The sequence below is a fragment of the Bufo bufo genome, chromosome 4 (genome assembly GCF_905171765.1).
Source record: "Bufo bufo chromosome 4, aBufBuf1.1, whole genome shotgun sequence".
NCBI lineage: Eukaryota > Metazoa > Chordata > Amphibia > Anura > Bufonidae > Bufo > Bufo bufo.
Window position 1 is genome coordinate 308254647 of NC_053392.1, and position 19042 is coordinate 308273688.

Below are 19042 nucleotides of genomic sequence, written 5' to 3' on the forward strand. Positions count from 1 at the left end.
CAATGTATGTTATGTCCATCCAAATAGCTGTTTCGGGGGGGGGGGGGGGGGGGGGGGTTGGATATAGAATTTGGCCCACACTGCCGAAGCCTAGCCCCAGACTTTAGGTCACACTGTGTGCGTTTTGGATTCTGGGGCCTCACACCCATCTACTTCATTATCTGTACTCAGAGAGTTATCACTGTGTTATCTGTGGTGTTACGTAGGACTGCAGGTAACATCTACAGAATTTTTTGTAGAAAGGGGCATGGTCATAGATTTGGGGGCGCAATACTTGGCTTGCCCCGGGTGCTGGCAACCCACGCTACGCCACTGGTAGGAGATCCAAATCAAGTATCAATAACTGTTCTTCTAAACAGGACAACCACAAAAAAATGACCCTATAGTAATCCAATCCCAGTTATACATGCTGGGTCCTTACACCAGACAGTTTTTCTGGGTTTCATGGGTTTTCCTATTATAATAATGCCTAGCAATGACTGATCTAGCCATTTATATACCTATATGGTATACCGCTTGTCACATTCTAGCTCAATTCCAAATAAAAGGCATTCTGGAGCATACCACCCAAACATATACAAAAAGGACACTCTTTAGATATACCCCAAGTCAATGGGTCCAATGTACAGTACAGACCAAAAGTTTGGACACACCTTCTCATTCAAAGAGTTTTCTTTATTTTCATGACTATGAAGGCATCAAAACTATGAATTAACACATGTGGAATTATATACATAACAAACAAGTGTGAAACAACTGAAAATATGTAATATTCTAGGTTCTTCAAAGTAGCCACCTTTTGCTTTGATTACTGCTTTGCACACTCTTGGCATTCTCTTGATGAGCTTCAAGAGGTAGTCCCCTGAAATGGTCTTCCAACAGTCTTGAAGGAGTTCCCAGAGATGCTTAGCACTTGTTGGCCCTTTTGCCTTCACTCTGCGGTCCAGCTCACCCCAAACCATCTCGATTGGGTTCAGGTCCGGTGACTGTGGAGGCCAGGTCATCTGGCGCAGCACCCCATCACTCTCCTTCATGGTCAAATAGCCCTTACTTTCAAAGTTTTCCCAATTTTTCGGCTGACTGACCTTCATTTCTTAAAGTAATGATGGCCACTCGTTTTTCTTTACTTAGCTGCTTTTTTCTTGCCATAATACCAATTCTAACAGTCTATTCAGTAGGACTATCAGCTGTGTATCCACCTGACTTCTCCTCAAAGCAACTGATGGTCCCAACCCCATTTCTAAGGCAAGAAATCCCACTTATTAAACCTGACAGGACACACCTGTGAAGTGAAAACCATTTCAGGGGACTACCTCTTGAAGCTCATCAAGAGAATGCCAAGAGTGTGCAAAGCAGTAATCAAAGCAAAAGGTGGCTACTTTGAAGAACCTAGAATATGACATATTTTCAGTTGTTTCACAATTGTTTGTTATGTATATAATTCCACATGTGTTAATTCATAGTTTTGATGCCTTCAGTGTGAATCTACAATTTTCATAGTCATGAAAATAAAGAAAACTCTTTGAATGAGAAGGTGTGTCCAAACTTTTGGTCTGTACTGTATATACATCAGCTGCATTCCCATGGATTTATGCCTACTATATACTGTACACAAAGTATGGTGCAGACATAGCTTTCGCTCAATAAATAAAGTTTTGGAAATTTTTTAACGTAAATCTTCACAGATGAGTGGTGTTAAAACAATTGCATCCTGTTAATATCACAGAAGAAACCCAGTACAAAAGTAACAGTGTCACAGATTGAGCACTTTAAAAACTTCAGCATTGGGTGGCAGATTTTTTTTGCACTTTTGCGTTTTTAGCTGTGTTTTTTGTACTCACGTTTTTGGTGCTTTTTTGGGGGGTAAAAACGTATGCTCCAGATGTTAGCTGGAGATGTATGGGAAATAAGAAACGCAGGACATACACGTGTTTGTTTTTGCTACTGACATTTTTGTTAATTAGATGCTGTTTTTCATCCTTCTAGCTCCTTTTCCAAAACGTATTAAGCTGTAGTTCTTCCCGTTTTTTCAGGAAGTCACTGTATAGGGGAAAAATGCCAAAAAGAAAACACTAGCGGAAATACACACATTTTGCAATAAAAAATTAAAAAAAAGAAACAAAGAAAATCTGAATTAGGCTTAAAGGTAATTCCTTTTCCATGAATCCACCGTGACGGCATAAAATAGGAGATTGATCCCTGACCTCTGTAGGGCAGGAAAACAGAGAAAGATTAAATTGCGCCCGCCCACCACCCACCTCAGTGTTAATAAGATTACTATAGTGCCCGTCCCAAAAAAATGTTTTTTTTTTTTTTTTTTGTATTTCTTCATACTAATGTAATTTAGAAAATATGATAACTCAAGCAGTATATAAACTACACTGCTCAAAAAAATAAAGGGAACACTTAAACAACACAATGTAACTCCAAGTCAATCACACTTCTGTGAAATCAAACTGTCCACTTAGGAAGCAACACTGAGTGACAATCAATTTCACATGCTGTTGTGCAAATGGGATAGACAACAGGTGGAAATTATAAGCAATTAGCAAGACACCCCCAAAAAGGAGTGGTTCTGCAGGTGGTGACCACAGACCACTTCTCACTTCCTATGCTTCCTGGCTGATGTTTTGGTCGCTTTTGAATGCCGACGGTGCTTTCACTCTAGTGGTAGCATGAGACGGAGTCTACAACCCACACAAGTGGCTCAGGTAGTGCAGCTTATCCAGGATGGCACATCAATGCGAGCTGTGGCAAGAAGGTTTGCTGTGTCTGTCAGCGTAGTGTCAAGAGCATGGAGGCGCTACCAGGAGACAGGCCAGTACATCAGGAGACATGGAGGAGGCCAACAACCCAGCAGCAGGACCGCTACCTCCGCCTTTGTTGTGCAAGGAGGAAGAAGGAGGAGCACTGTCAGAGCCCTGCAAAATGACCTCCAGCAGGCCACAAATGTGCATGTGTCTGCTCAAACGGTCAGAAACAGACTCCATGAGGGTGATATGAGGGCCCGACGTCCACAGGTGGGGGTTGTGCTTACAGCCCAACACCGTGCAGGACGTTTGGCATTTGCCAGAGAACACCAAGATTGGAAAATTCGCCACTGGCGCCCTGTGCTCTTCACAGATGAAAGCAGGTTCACACTGAGCACATGTGACAGAGTCTTGAGATGCCGTGGAGAACGTTCTGCTGCCTGCAACATCCTCCAGCATGACCGGTTTGGCATTGGGTCAGTAATGGTGTGGGGTGGCATTTCTTTGGAGGGCCGCACAGCCCTCCATGTGCTCGCCAGAGGAAGCCTGACTGCCATTAGGTACCGAGATGAGATCCTCAGACCCCTTGTGAGACCATATGCTGGTGCGGTTGGCCCTGGGTTCCTCCTAATGCAAGACAATGCTAGACCTCATGTGGCTGGAGTGTGTCAGCAGTTCCTGCAAGACAAAGGCATTGATGCTATGGACTGGCCCGCCCGTTCCCCAGACCTGAATCCAATTGAGCACATCTGGGACATCATGTCTCGCTCTATCCACCAACGTCACGTTGCACCACAGACTGTCCAGGAGTTGGCAGATGCTTTAGTCCAGGTCTGGGAGGAGATCCCTCAGGAGACCGTCCGCCACCTCATCAGGAGCATGCACAGGCGTTGTAGGGAGGTCATACAGGCACGTGGAGGCCACACACACTACTGAGCCTCATTTTGACTTGTTTTAAGGACATTACATCAAAGTTGGATCAGCCTGTAGTGTGTTTTTCCACTTTAATTTTGAGTGTGACTCCAAATCCAGACCTTCATGGGTTGAAAAATTTGATTTCCATTTTTATATTTTTGTGTGATTTTGTTGTCAGCACATTTAACTATGTAAAGAACAAAGTATTTCAGAAGAATATTTAATTAATTCAGATCTAGGATGTGTTATTTTTGTGTTCCCTTTATTTTTTTGAGCAGTGTATATGGTTCTTCCTTTTTTTAAATTTAAATATATATATATATATATATATATATATATATACACACACTCACCTAAAGAATTATTAGGAACACCATACTAATACGGTGTTGGACCCCCTTTTGCCTTAATTCTACGTGGCATTGATTCAACAAGGTGCCGATAGCATTCTTTAGAAATGTTGGCCCATATTGATAGGATAGCATCTTGCAGTTAATGGAGATTTGAGGGATGCACATCCAGGGCACGAAGCTCCTGTTCCACCACATCCCAAAGATGCTCTATTGGGTTGAGATCTGGTGACTGTGGGGGCCATTTTAGTACAGTGAACTCATTGTCATGTTCAAGAAACCAATTTGAAATTATTCGAGCTTTGTGACATGGTGCATTATCCTGCTGGAAGTAGCCATCAGAGGATGGGTACATGGTGGTCATAAAGGGATGGACATGGTCAGAAACAATGCTCAGGTAGCCCGTGGCATTTAAACGATGCCCAATTGGCACTAAGGGGCCTAAAGTGTGCCCAGAAAACATCCCCCACACCATTACACCACCAGCCTGCACAGTGGTAACAAGGCATGATGGATACATGTTCTCATTCTGTTTACGCCAAATTCGGACTCTACCATTTGAATATCTCAACAGAAATCGAGACTCATCAGACCAGGCAACATTTTTCCAGTCTTCAACAGTCCAATTTTGGTGAGCTCGTGCAAATTGTAGCCTCTTTTTCCTATTTGTAGTGGAGATGAGTGGTACTAGGTGGGGTCTTCTGCTGTTGTAGCCCATCCACCTCAAGGTTGTGCGTGTTGTGGCTTCACAAATGCTTTGCTGCATACCTCGGTTGTAACGAGTGGTTATTTCAGTCAACGTTGCTCTTCTATCAGCTTGAATCCGTCGGCCCATTCTCCTCTGACCTCTAGCATCCACAAGGCATTTTTGCCCACAGGACTGCCGCATACTGGATGTTTTTCCCTTTTCACACCATTCTTTGTAAACCCTAGAAATGGTTGTGCGTGAAAATCCCAGTAACTGAGCAGATTGTGAAATACTCAGACCGGCCCGTCTGGAACCAACAACCATGCCACGCTCAAAATTGCTTAAATCACCTTTCTTTCCCATTCTGACATTCAGTTTGGAGTTCAGGAGATTGTCTTGACCAGGACCACACTCTTAAATGCATTGAAGCAACTGCCATGTGATTGGTTGACTAGATAATTGCATTAATGAGAAATAGAACAGGTGTTCCTAATAATTCTTTAGGTGAGTGTATATATTATACATACATACACACTAGGGCTGCACGATATGGGAATTTTGTGCGATTGCGATTAGGGCCCTAAAAATTGTGATAACGATATGTGATGTGATATTTTAAGGGAAATGTGCTAGAGGTCTATTTGCTTGGATTTTCCCATATGAACCGCTGACTTGGCTGGGTATGACATAGTTATGGGGGATCTGTGGAGGACGCTGTTATGGGGGATCTGTGGAGGACGCTGTTATGGGGGATCTGTGGAGGACGCTGTTATGGGGGAACTGTGGAGGACGCTGTTATGGGGGATCTGTGGAGGACGCTGTTATGGGGGATCTGTGGAGGACGCTGTTATGGGGGATCGGTGGAGGACGCTGTTATGGGGGATCGGTGGAGGACGCTGTTATGGGGGATCTGTGGAGGACGCTGTTATGGGGGATCTGTCGAGGACGCTGTTATGGGGGATCTGTGGAGGGCGATGTTATGGGGGATCTGTGGAGGACAGTGTTATGGGGGATCTGTGGAGGACACTTTTGGGGACCTGTGGCTGGCACTGTTATGGGGTGGATCCGTGGAGGACGCTGTTATAGGGGATGTGTGCTATGACACATAGGGCCATGAGGGGGGCCAGCATAAGACATATAGCATCTTATGCTGGTTCCCCTCATGGCCCTATGTGTCCCCTCATGTGTCCTAAACTGCGCACATAACTGGCTTTGTGTGTAAAGTATTTTACTAGTGTGTGAAACAATCTCTCTCCTATTGATAACATGGCCAGCCTCTGTTACTCACTGTCACTATGAATGCACTGCAGCGAGGTGGCCGGCCGGCGCGTGACTGACGTCACTCAGTAACGCTCCTCCCACTTCAGGAAGCAGGAGCGTTACTACTTATCGTGCAGCCCTAATACACACACACATATATATATAGGGTGGTAATTCCGTGCCGTCATGGTGGATTAATTGAAAAGGAATTACCGGTAAACTTAATTCAGATTTTCCCATTTCACCACCATGACGGCATAATATAGGAGACCTACCAGATCACCAATTAAAGGGAGTCTTTCACCTATACTGACCGTTTTTGAACACTAACACCATTCTCAGCTTGAACGCCGCCCCTGGGCACCTCCTTCAGACCTAATTTGAATATTGGATTAAAGTGTTTTTTGAAGGAAATAAGCGACTGACAGCTAAACAGTAAGTAGCATTCACATATGGGTACTATAATGCTGAGAATGAAGTTAGTGTTCAAAAACGGTCAGTATAGGTGAAAGACTCCCTTTAAGGGGGGGCTATGGCTTGAAGGACCTTCCTACCAAAGGAGATCTTGACAAGTCGAGCCTATAATGCTTAATGAAGGTATGACCAGGTCGCAGCTTTGCAGATCTGCTCCAAAGATGCACGTGCTTTTTCTGCATAAAATGAGGAGACTGCCCTGGTGGAATGCGCCTTAATCTTAACAGGGCATTGAAGATTCTGAACACGGTAACAATCACAGATCGTCTATTTTATCCACCTAGCAATGTAGGCCTTAGAGGCTGCTTTCCCTCTATCTTTTCCCCCAAACTGGACTAGAAGATTGTCAACCTTTCTGAAACTTTTGGAAACTTCAAGGTACCTTAGTACCACACGCCTGACATCTAAGGAATGGAATTCCTCTTTTCTTGGATTTTTTGGATTATTACAGAAAGAAGGAAGCACTATCTCCTGGTTTCTATGGAAGTCGGAAACTACTTTTGGAAGGAAACCCGGATCCGGTTAAAAAATAATTCTGTCGTCCAAAAGAGTTAAATTGCGTATGTGACCTTCTTCCTACAAGCTTTAAGTGTGGAGATCACTTTGACAAACCTAGTCGTCTTAGGATTTCTGACTAAGGATCCAGGCTGTTAGCCTGAAGAACTCTGGATGCGGGTGTATCAACAGACCCGGTGTTAGAATGTCCTTTCTGATAGGAACGATCCAAGGATCCAGTATAGACAGTTTTTTGAGAATCGAAAACCAGCTTCTCTTTGGCCAAAACTGTGTTATTAAGATAAGATTTGGTCTTTCCTGAATGATCTTCTGAATCACTTATAGGATCAATTGAAATGGAGGGAATGCGTAAGCCAAGGTCCAATTACAAGTTTGAGAGAAAGCATCTATTGCCCACGGGTTGTCTCCTGGATTTAGGGAGCAGAATCTTTGAACTTTTGCATTTACTGCTGAGGCAAACAGATCTATAGCTGGAGAGCCCCATCTCTTTTCTATCAGGCTGAATGTTTCTTGATTTAGAAACCATTCGCCTTGGTCCAGGCTTTTCCTGCTCAGAAAATCCGCTATTTGATTCTGAGGGCCTTTTAGATGAACTGCCGTTTTTTCGGCCCATGAGAATATCTTCTCTGACAGATTTATCAGCTCCCACAATCTCGTTCCACCTTAGTGTCTCAGATAAGATACTGTTGTTATGTTGTCGGATAGTATTTTTATATGATGATCTATAAAAATCTGATGCAGCTTTTAGAGTTTCCCATACAGCTCTTCGTTCTCTGTAATTTGATGATTGTTCCGATATGGTCATTGGCCAAAGACCCTGGAAAAAAATTCAGTTTATGTTTGCTCCCCAGCCTGATTTGCTTGCGTCGGTCTGAATTTGGATAAATGGAGTCTTCTGCCAAACCACACCCTTGTTGAGATTTGAGGACAGGGTCCACCATGTGAGCGATGACTTTACATGCTCTGGAATCCGAACTTTCCGGTCCAAGGACGCCTGTCTTCTGTCCCAACTCCTCAGTAGCGATAATTGAATGGTTCTGAAGTTGATTTGGGACCAAGGGACTGATGTTATGCATGACATTAGCACTCCCAATAAGCCTGATAGAACAGGAACTTATTTTTTTGAATTTTTGCACCCTTTGTCGCAGGCCGGTTATTTTTCCGTCTGGAAGGAGTGAAGACTGTACCTCTGAGTCTAGGATTCCCAAAAATCTTATTCTTGTCGGGGTAAGAAGACAGGATTTATTTAAGTTTACTATCCATCCTAATTCTTCTATGAGGACTAGAAAAGAGTATAGGTTGTTTTCCATCTGCTTTTTGGAATCTGCCAAAATAAAAAAAATCAGCTAAATAAGGTATTATTATTAAAACTTGTTTTCTTAGATGAGCTACCATTTCTACTACAATCTTGGTAAAACTCTGGGGGCCGAAGAAATGCTGAAAGGGAGGGCTGTAAACTGGAAGTGACATTTTCCTTTTTTGATCTTTTAGAGCGAATCTCAGGAACTTCTGAGACTGCTCTTGAATAGGAACAAGGTAATACGTGTCCTTCAAATCGATTGTGCACATTACACTCTTTTTTTATTAGCGGGATTGTAGATAACAGTGACTCCATCTTGAATTTCCTGTATAGGATATTTTTGTTTAGTTGCTTTAGATTTATTATCGTTCGGAATGATCCGGTTTGGTCACTAATAAAAGAGTCAAGTAGAACCCCTCCTTTTCTTGAGCTGGGGGAACCTACATAATCGCACCTAGTTTTAACATATCTAGAACAGCCTTCCAGAGTCGGTCTCTCAACCATTTTGACGAGAGGGATGTGATGATGTATTTGTTTGGGGGAAGAGGAGAACTCTATTTTGTATCCTTTCTCCACTATGTTTAGCACCCAGGGATTTGATGTAATTCCCTTCCACTGAGGAGAAACCTCTCAGTCTTCCCCCAATCCTGGCATCATTGCTCATCACTAGCTTTGTTTTGGGAATTAAGGAGGAACCCCCTACCTAAACCGCCCTTTGGTTAGCTCCACCGCCCTGTTTTTCCCTTACCTCTATAGGATCTAACCTGGCCCCCATAGGGAGAAAAGGAAAAAAAATTCTCTGGGAAACCTATTTTCTTATCCGTCACTTTTTCCAGAATTTTGTCCAAACTCCCCAGAAAAAGCAATGGAAAACAGCTTTATTTTTGAGGCTTCGTCACCCGACCATGACTTAATCCATAAAGCCCTCCTAGCAGTATTAGAAAGGGCTGGATCCTTGGCAGAGAATCTTAGGCCCCTTGCAGACGAGCGTTTCTCCCGCAGCGAGTGCACAACGCAGCTCCCGGCCTGACCTCTCAGCGCTGCCGGGGGTCACATGGCATTATATTGATTCATGATGCTATGTATTCCTTACAGTTCTGGAATGTATTGGATAACACTGGCATAATGCTGCCAGTGTTATCCAATACATTCCAGAACTGTAAGGGTTACATAGCATCATAACTCAATATAATGCTATGTGAATCCCGTCAGTGCTGGGAGGTCAGACCGGGAGCTGCGATGCGGACTTGCTGCGGGAGGAACGCTCGTCTGCAAGGGGCCTTACTGTTTCCGCTGAAGCATCAGCCAGGAAAGCGGTGGCTGATTTGAGAAGGGGTAATGAATCTATTATCTCTTCCCTTGGGGTTTTGTTTTTTAAATGGCTTTCAAGTTCATTGAGCCACAAATACATAGATCTTGCCACAGATGTTGCAGCTATGTTAGTTTTTACACTATACTATACATAGCAGCTTCCCAGGATTTGCGCAGGAGACTATCTGCCTTCCTTTCCATTGGATCTCGCAACTGGGAAGAGTCTTCAAATGGAAGGGAGTTTTTTTTTTTATTTACCTTTGCTACCTGTACATCAATTTTAGGAATAATGTCAAACATTTGAGATTCAGAGGGATCAAACAAAAGTAGATTTTTTAACTCTTGATATACCGAGACGTTTTTCTGGATCAGACCACTCATCAAGGACCATTTCTTTAACCGCTTTACATCCGCCCATAGGATATAAACGTCCTCTGGGTGGACATCTATTTCTGAAAGCACGTTTTAGAACGTCCTTTCAGAAATAGCAGCTGCACGCAAATCGTGCAGCTGCTGATCGGGTTGCCCGCTGTCAGTGACAGCAGGGCAACCCTAAGACAAGGCAGGGACAGTGCCCAGGTGTCCCTGCCTTCCGGATCGCTGCAGACACAGCGCTCACCGAGCTCACCGCCATGACCGGAGTGTGCAGGAGCTGTGTGAGGTCTCTCAGAGACCACGATCAGCTCTGCTCTGAGGCTGTACAGCGCTGGATTGCTGCTGTACAGCCTCTCTAGGGGTGCATTTCTTCTGTAACTGGGGCTACTATGTCAGCCCCAGTTACAGGAGAAATCAACAGTGAAAAAAAAAAAAAAGTGAAGCAAATGTCCCCCAGAGGTCTTGTATGACCTTATGGGGGACGAAAAGTGTAAAATAAAAAAAATATAAATAAAAGGTTGAAAATAAAAAAATAAAAAAAAGTTTCACATGTAAAAAAAAAAAGTAAGGAATGAAAAAAAAAAAGTTAAAAATAGAAAAAATAAAAAAAAAGTATACATATTAGGTATTGCCGCGTCCGTAAAAACCAGCTCTATAAAAATATCACATGACCTAACCCCTCGGGTGAACACCGTAAAAAAAAAAAAAAAAAAAACTGTCAAAACAAGCAATTTTTGTCACCTTGCATCACAAAAGGTGCAACACCAAGTGATCAAAAACGCGTATTTCCCACAAAATAGTACCAATAAAACAGTCACCTCATCCTGCAAAAAATGAGCCCCTACATAAGAAAATCTCTCAAAAAATAAAAAAAACTATAGCTCTTAGAACATGGAGACACTAAAACATCATTTTTTTGGTTTCAAAAATGCTATTATTGTGTTAAAGTGAAACAAATAAAAAAAAAGTATACATATTAGGTATTGCCGCGTCCGTAAAAACCAGCTCTATAAAAATATCACATGACCTAACCCCTCGGGTGAACACCGTAAAAAAAACAAAAAAAAAAAACTGTCAAAACAAGCAATTTTTGTGACCTTGCATCACAAAAGGTGCAACACCAAGTGATCAAAAACGCGTATGTCCCACAAAATAGTACCAATAAAACAGTCACCTCATCCCGCAAAAAATGAGCCCCTACATAAGAAAATCTCTCAAAAAATAAAAAAAACTATAGCTCTCAGAACATGGACACATTAAAAAAAAAATTTGTTTCAAAAATGCTATTATTGTGTAAAACTTTAATAAATGAGAAAAAGCATACATATTAGGTATCGCCACGTCCGTAACAATCTGCTCTATAAAAAGGTCACTTGACTGTACCCCTCAGGTGAACGCTGTAAAAATAAATAAATAGAAACTGTGCTAAAACAACCAATTTTTTGGTCACCTTGCCCCATAAAGTGTTATAATGAATGATCAAAAAAATCATATGTACCCAAAAATAGTACTAATAAAACTGGCACCTTATCCCCTAGTTTCCGAAATGGGGTCACTTCTTGGGAGTTTCTACTGTAAGGGTGCATCAGGGGGCTTCAAATGGGACATGGCATCTAAAAACCATGTGGAGTTCCTTTTCTTCTGTGCCCTGCCGTGTGCCCATACAGCAGTTTATGACCACATGTGGGGTGTTTCTGTAAACCGCAGAATCTGGGTAATAAATATTGAGTTTTGTTTGGCTGTTAACCATCGATGTGTTAAAGAAAAAAATTGATTAAAATGGAAAATCTGCCAAAAAAGTGAAATTTAAAAATTTGATCTCCATTTTCCTTTAATTCTTGTGGAACGCCTAAAGGGTTAAAGTTTGTAAAATCGGTTTTGAATACCTTGAGGGGTGTAGTTTCTACAATGGGGTCATTTATGGGGGTATCCACTATGTAGGCCCCACAAAGTGACTTCAGACCTGAACTGGTCCTTAAAAAGTGGGTTTTGGCAATTTTCTTAAAAATTTGTAGAATTGCTTCTAAACTTCTAAGCCTTCTAACGTCCTAAAAAAATAAAATGACATTTCCAAAATGATGCCGACATATGGGGAATGTTAAATAATAAATATTTTATGAGGTATCACTTTCTGTTTTAAAAGCAGAGAAATTAAAATTTAGAAAATTGCGAATTTTTCAAATTTTTGGGTAAATTTGGGATTTTTTATAAATAAAGGTGAAATATTTTGACTCAAATTTATGACTATCATGAAGTACAATGTGTCACGAGAAAACAATCTCAGAATGACTTGGATAAATAAAGGCGTTCCAAAGTTATTACCACATAAAGTGAGATATGTCAGTTTTGCTAAATTTGGCCTGGTCAGGAAGGGGGCAAATGGCCCAGATGGCAGGTGGTTAATATTTTCGTTTATAGGAAACACTTTGGAACGTTTGGTTCTTAAACCTCCAAACATTTCATCTTGTATAGAGTGCTGTTTCTGGACCTCCTCAATGCCCATAGTGGCTCTAACCGCTTTTAAGAGATCCCCCATTTCTTCAGTGGAAAAAAAGAATTTTTTGGCATTCTCAATAACGTCTCCTTCCGAAAAGGGGATCATCATCTTACCATTGCTAGAAGGCGCTGCCTCATCCATTATATCCTCAGAATCAGAAGAGCCGCCATTTTTTGCCTTTTAAGGGGAAGACAACCCGGGCTGGTTTCTTTTAATGAAGCCAGAGAGGATTTAACTTTGCCGTTTATTATGGTCCTTAATTGCTCTATCATAGACGGTTGTTCCCCTCTCACAATACTTGAAATGCATTCTTTGCATTATTTTTTTGTATATTGCTCAGGGAGTTTACAATCATTGGAGCCGGAGCATCAAGCTCTCTAGGCTGTTCAGGGGCCGACATGTTCAGACGTCAGATCAGGACCCTCTGTGGCTTCCACACTGCCTTTATACTGGCAAACATCACCCCAGTGAATCGTACTTCCGGGAACCCCATCGCGTTACCACGCCACGGAAGTGACTTCCGACACCAGCACGCAACACGTGGGATCTCCGGCCTATACCTGCTTATTCCACCAGGGGATAGGAAGGTGCGCATTACTCGTGCAGCTCCGGGACATGCATCCGCTCTACAGATGCAAGGCTCGCTTATTCCCCCTGCTCAGCTTTGGTAAGCAACCGCTGGCAAGCAGGGTAACAGATACAGGGGATTTATAAACCCAAGGAAGGCCCGTTGCCCCCGATGAGTTTCCCTGCAGGGGAAAATAAAATCATATGTAGATACATCTTCACCTCCTGACAAGCAGAGACCTTTCTCTGTCCTGGCCACTATAGGGGCAGGAAAAACACTGAGGTGGGTGGTGGGCGGGGGCAATTTAATCTTTTTCTGTTTTCCTGCCCCTACAGAGGTCAGGGGTCAATCTCCTATATTATGCCATCATGGTGGTAAAATGGGAAAAACACTAAAAAAGGGCAATTTTGTGTGTACTGTCGGTAAATAAAAAAGACCTGCCGGGACACACACATTGGAGAGGCTCCATTGCATATACCTGGTATCGGTCTAATCTTTCTCGCTCCCTCTGGTGACAAGATATCATTGAACGCTACAGAGTTACTGGGGACCCAGTGAAAATCCTTCTGTAACAGTTTACAAGGCAAAATTAGTCCCAAAGAGTACAGCTCAAGATCCTTGGCTAAGGATGTGGTGGTGTAGGTTTACATAACTCTGTGTGCGGCTCATTTCACAAGATCTGGTCTACAAGAGTACCGTAAATTTATATTGTAAAACTAAGTGTTTAGTCCATAGATATCCTCCTTAGGATAATGGAGTTCATACATAGGCATTCCTGGAAGATACCATAGAAGCTGTAACGATTTGCAAATTTTCAATGCATTAGAAGATTAAAAATGGCTCTGAAGGTGAACCATCCCTAAGGAAAAAATTGACAGAATTAAAATGCATACACCATGTTTTATTTATTGCTTACATGTTTCTCAGAGAACAATACATTTACATCATTACATACAGCAAACTATAACTGCCAATAATGAATACATTTTTTATGTAGTTTTAAATTAAAAAGCAAGAACAGTTGAACATATTAGAAACCTACCTGATACTGATCATGTGCTCTGCAAAAACAGAAAATTCTGGCCCCCATTTTTTAAAGACTAAAGAAAATGAAAGGATGAGTGGGGAAGGATATGGAGAATTAGAGGGTTTTTAGGTTATGGCACACGTGGCATAATTTCCGTATGGAAAATCAACTAGTGAGTAATGCAGATTTTAAATTGGAATTCACCCTCTGTGGCAATCCGCGGCATTAATGGACATATTATGATTTAAAATCCGCACTGCATATAAAATTATGTTGGATTTGTTGCGGACATTTTCTGTAGAGTATAGATGACACTTTCTAATATCTCATTCACTTTGTTGTAAAATACTGAGGATTTTCTGCATGGAAATCTGTTGCATTCTACCACGTGTGGCCATACTCTTAAAGGGGTTATCCAGGAATTCAGAATGACCTATCACATCGGCGGGGGTCCGAGTCCTGGTACCCCAGCCAATAAGCTGTTTCAGAGAGCCACGGTGCTGGTGAGTGCAGTTGACTTCCCCAAAGCACCGTACATTGCATGTGGCTGACCTGCAACTCGAGCGCACCAATGTATGGTGACGTCACATTGTCTAGGAAGAGGCCGCGGCGCCCAGGGAGTGCCAGCCTATTCTAACAGCTGATCTTTGAGGGTCCTGGATGCTGGACCCCCACTGATCAGATACGGATGCCCTAATCCAGAGGATAGGTCATCAATATAAATTGCCAGATAACCCCTTTAAAATGTTTGTCCTCAGGATAGGCCATCAATGTGAGATGGTTGAGAGTCTGGCACTCCACACCCCCGCCAATCAGCTATTACTTTGCAGCTGCGGTGCCTGAATAGCACAGGTCCATTCTTTGAGCAGTGGATGGAGCTGGTAACTACAGCACTGCTCCTATTCACTTCAATGGGAGCAGCACTTCAGTTACCAGCTCCATCCACTACACAATGGATGGAGTTGTGTAGTTCCGGCACCTACGCTACCCAGTTAACAGCTGATCAGTAGGGCTGCGGCATGTCAAACATGCCGCTGATCAGATATTCAAGGCCTATACGGAGTATAGGAAAGTATAGGAAATCAATGTTAAAATCAAGAACAGCCCCATTTAAAGAGAAACTCTAGCCATCGTTCATTTACCCTGAGAACACCCAGTAGTATATTACGTCACATGATGAAATTAGATAATAATAAAGGCGTCTGTGTAGGAACACAGGGCCATGGTGACATAAAAATGAGGAACACATATCAACATTATATGATTGAAGTTTCCCTTTAAGGGGAGGTTTAATGTTTCCTACAAACCTGAAAAGTGTTAAATCATTTTAAGAACAAAGATAAAATTTGAAAATATCCAAGTTAAAGTTCATGAATGTTATGTACTTTCTGTGTACATTTCTTACCAAAGAACTGCAGATCTTCAGTTGTGATATCAATGGTTACCATTTTAAGATACAGTACTAGGCTAATAATTGTTATTTTTTCAGCTTACGGTAAAATGAACCAGGACATAATCATAGTATATGCAATGAAGAAAGGTCTATCAACTAAAATGGGCGCAAAGAAAAAGCAGAGAAGTTGCATTTTACTACTTTCGTTTACCAAAGTGCCTCTGGATAATTGATAGTGGAATTTGAATGGTCTTTATGGGCACCTACCTATCCTCCAAAAACTGTCATGTCTGATATTGCAGCTCAGTTCCATTACAGTGAATGAAACCAAAAGCAACCTGTGGAGAGGTGTGGCACCGTTTCCGGAAGAAAGCAGCCATGTTTTTCTACAACCCCTTTAAAGAGAATGATCACTATGACACACCTATCAGAAAAAGCGTCATTAGTATGATACTTCAATATAATTCCAATAATGGATGTAATTATATAAAAATAATAGCCACCAAAGTGCCATAGGGGTGGGGCGGAAAAAAAAAAGTTCTTCCTGGCTCTGTGGAATTACATGTTCCCTGTCTTCCATTCAGTAGCTACGAAAAAGCCCTGTAGTCCCTGAATAACCATCACATGATCTTATGTAAGGGATCAGGTGACTCTTTTTGGTACTTTGGTCAATTTAGTGGATGCAATTACATTCAATAGCATAGGGTATCACACTGAAAACGTAAAGGGGTTGTCCAGGATTGAAAAACATGGCTACTTTCTTTCAAAAACAGCAACACACCTGTCCATTGGTTGTGTCTGGTCGGGTTGGATCTACAGGGCTCCAATACCACACACAACCTGTAGACAGGTGTGGTGCCATTTTTTGGAAGAAAGCAGTGGCCACACCACTTTAAAGGTTCTTCATAGTGACAGGCTTTCGTTAAAGATAGGATAGACCTTCACAGACACTTTATATAGTGCCATAGCTGCATGCCAAAGCATTGGAGTTATATGTAATCTTTTGGACTGTTCCTGTCACTCATTAGTCAAAAATCAGTAACATTACAGAAAAAATAGAATATGTGTAGCCCAGGCTTAAAGTGTAAGATTAACTTCACTGTAATGCAAAACCGGAGCGAATGGCGAGAAACTGGAAGCTTGTAGCCGGATGTTGGGCATCGGCAAGATGAATCCTCATTGATGGTGGATTTAAATGCCAAAACGCTATTATTTTGTACAACTCAGTTTGCATCAGTCCATTGGCACAGGGTGCATATATTAAAAAAAATTAAAAAAAAGTCCTCGTATATGAAAAAAACCTCATTAGTAACAATTTATGTTTATCTATTCTGTACACTGCAATGCAAAAAAACATGGGGCAGGGTTTTAAAACATAGGTTGTTCTTCAGTTAATCTTCTCCACAGATTTAAATATGTAGTCTTCACCAAACTTTTTGGAAAAAGAAGAGAGTGTAAGTCTTGCTGAGATACCATGAGCTAGAACAAGTAATATGACTGACAATCCCAAAGAAGGATGCGGTTAGGCGGTGTGCCACCAACCGGTCTGTCCTGTATGTTCAAATCTAGAGTGGGAAAGGGCAACAGTAGAGAAGGGGCAAGCGTGGCAGCAGGTAAACTATGCCATTCTCCATCGCAAGTTGCAATATTAAACCAACTGAAGGAGTAATAATATATATGTATGTATATGGCCTGACACTGGAGCATATGGGAGATATCACACTGGAAATTCAAATAGTGAAATCACAGGAGTGCTGCAGTCCTCCATATAAAACATACATGCATCTCATCGCTAACCATTCCCCCGAGGATATATATTTTAGCATTAACATTTCTGCATATGTCTGGCCAACGACATCCCTGCAAAAATGCCACCGTATACCATAAACAGTCATTAAATACAATCTGTAGACTGTAATCCTAACATACCTGATACAAATGGTTTATTGAGACATTCCTGTCATTCTCTGCAAACATTATAGATCATAGTCAAAAATGTATTCATTGGCTAAATACAGTCTACGGAAAAGAAGAGCTGCCAATGCAAATGTCAGCACAACTATGAGAATTGCTGAGCCAGTGTTGCTGCCATTAACAGCATGGTGTTGAACTTCAATGAGACCTGGTGAAGCTGGGTTCCTTCTCTGATGTACCCGTCTCTGTCTAGGGCTCCTAGAGGTGTTTACAGCAGGCGTTGGCTGTGTAGCCTCTTCAACAGAGTTGGGTTGACCATCCTGATTCTCAGCCTGTAGGTGGGAGAAGACAGCTAAGAAAACAGCAACCATACTGACCAAATACATACTATGAGTTACATTAAAGGTTTTGACCACTTTTTGGGTACTGTTAACCAATATGTATGTGAGATGGTTACATGGCACTTACTAATATAGCCTTTGCTGATATTCTGTGCCATTTTCTATGTTTCATAAGATATGTTCCCTTGTTTGCCATGTCTTTCAGGTCATCCACACGGAGATCCTGTCCATAAAGTGTCCACTGATGGAGGGTCCAAGTGCTAGTTTGAAAACTGTAGAATATTTTTTGTGGGACAACCCCACTTAAAGGGGTTGTCCCACAAAAAATATTCTACAGTTTTCAAACTAGCACTTGGATCTGAATTCTTTTGTAATTACATGTAATAAAAAATTTAGCATAGTCTGAGTTATTCAATAAAATGTATCTGTATAGCGCCACCTGCAGGTTTTTTTTATTTTTTATTTCTGCTCACTGAGATGGCCGCACATGCCGTTTCATCGTTCAATGGCATCCTGAGCTGTGATAGGGAGCGCATGGACACACCCCCTTAGCTGTAGCAAAAAGACACGCCCCTAAAGCTTTCAGCTTATATCATGTCTCCATATAATGGAGACAATAGTGGTTGTCTACGATCTCCCCCTTCTTTATATGGAAAAAAAATCACACTAATTGGGAGCCATGTTATGGACTGGATTTAGTGGTGCTGTGGTTTATTGTATGGTGTCGGTATTTGACACATATAAAGAGAAGAGTGTATATGGTGGTGGAGAATATAAACGGAGGTTAATGTATCCTGTTGTCCCTATCAAAGTTGCGTGAAGAGAGAAGCGACGTGACATGCGCAGTACGGTGAATAAGACATACGACACGTAGGACAAGGACATGCGCAGTGGATTGTTGATCACTCGGACGAGACATGCGGCGGCGGCCATGCTGAAACTCACATGTATATGGATGACGTCTGGAAGAAGATGTAAGAAGGGGCTCTATGTATGGGGAGGATAAAATGTTCAGACACAGATGATTGGTTTTAGTTTGTTATAACCTATATACAAGTATTTTATAGGTGATAATTGGTACAACCCCTTGTGGAGGAGGTATATATGTTCACACTGTGTGATGTTTATTATGGCCTGAGAAAGGCTTGTTTTAAGCCGAAACGTTGCCTGTTTGCGGTGTTGATCGGGAATAAAAACACAAGGAAGACGCTGGTCATAATCTTGTTTTATGCCTATTACTTTCAGCGGGAAGGAGTCTAACGCTGGTGACCGTGACGCTTCCAGAAGGTGGGATGTTGGTGCTGTCCTTGATACAAAACTTTCCTATCATCAGGATAGGTCATCAGTATCTGATCGGTGGGGG

At 42.0% G+C, this 19042-nt stretch overlaps 1 protein-coding gene across 1 annotated transcript in view; it reads right to left on the reverse strand.

The window, feature by feature from the left end:
* Positions 1–16743: 16743 nt before the first annotated feature.
* The window catches only part of UBE2J1 (ubiquitin conjugating enzyme E2 J1), a 32196-nt gene continuing 29897 nt past the window's right edge, over positions 16744–19042 (reverse strand). The window contains exon 8 of the mRNA XM_040428758.1: positions 16744–17670. Within this exon, the coding sequence (XP_040284692.1) occupies positions 17401–17670 (270 nt within the window). The 3' untranslated portion in view covers positions 16744–17400. The remainder of the gene's footprint in view (positions 17671–19042) is intronic.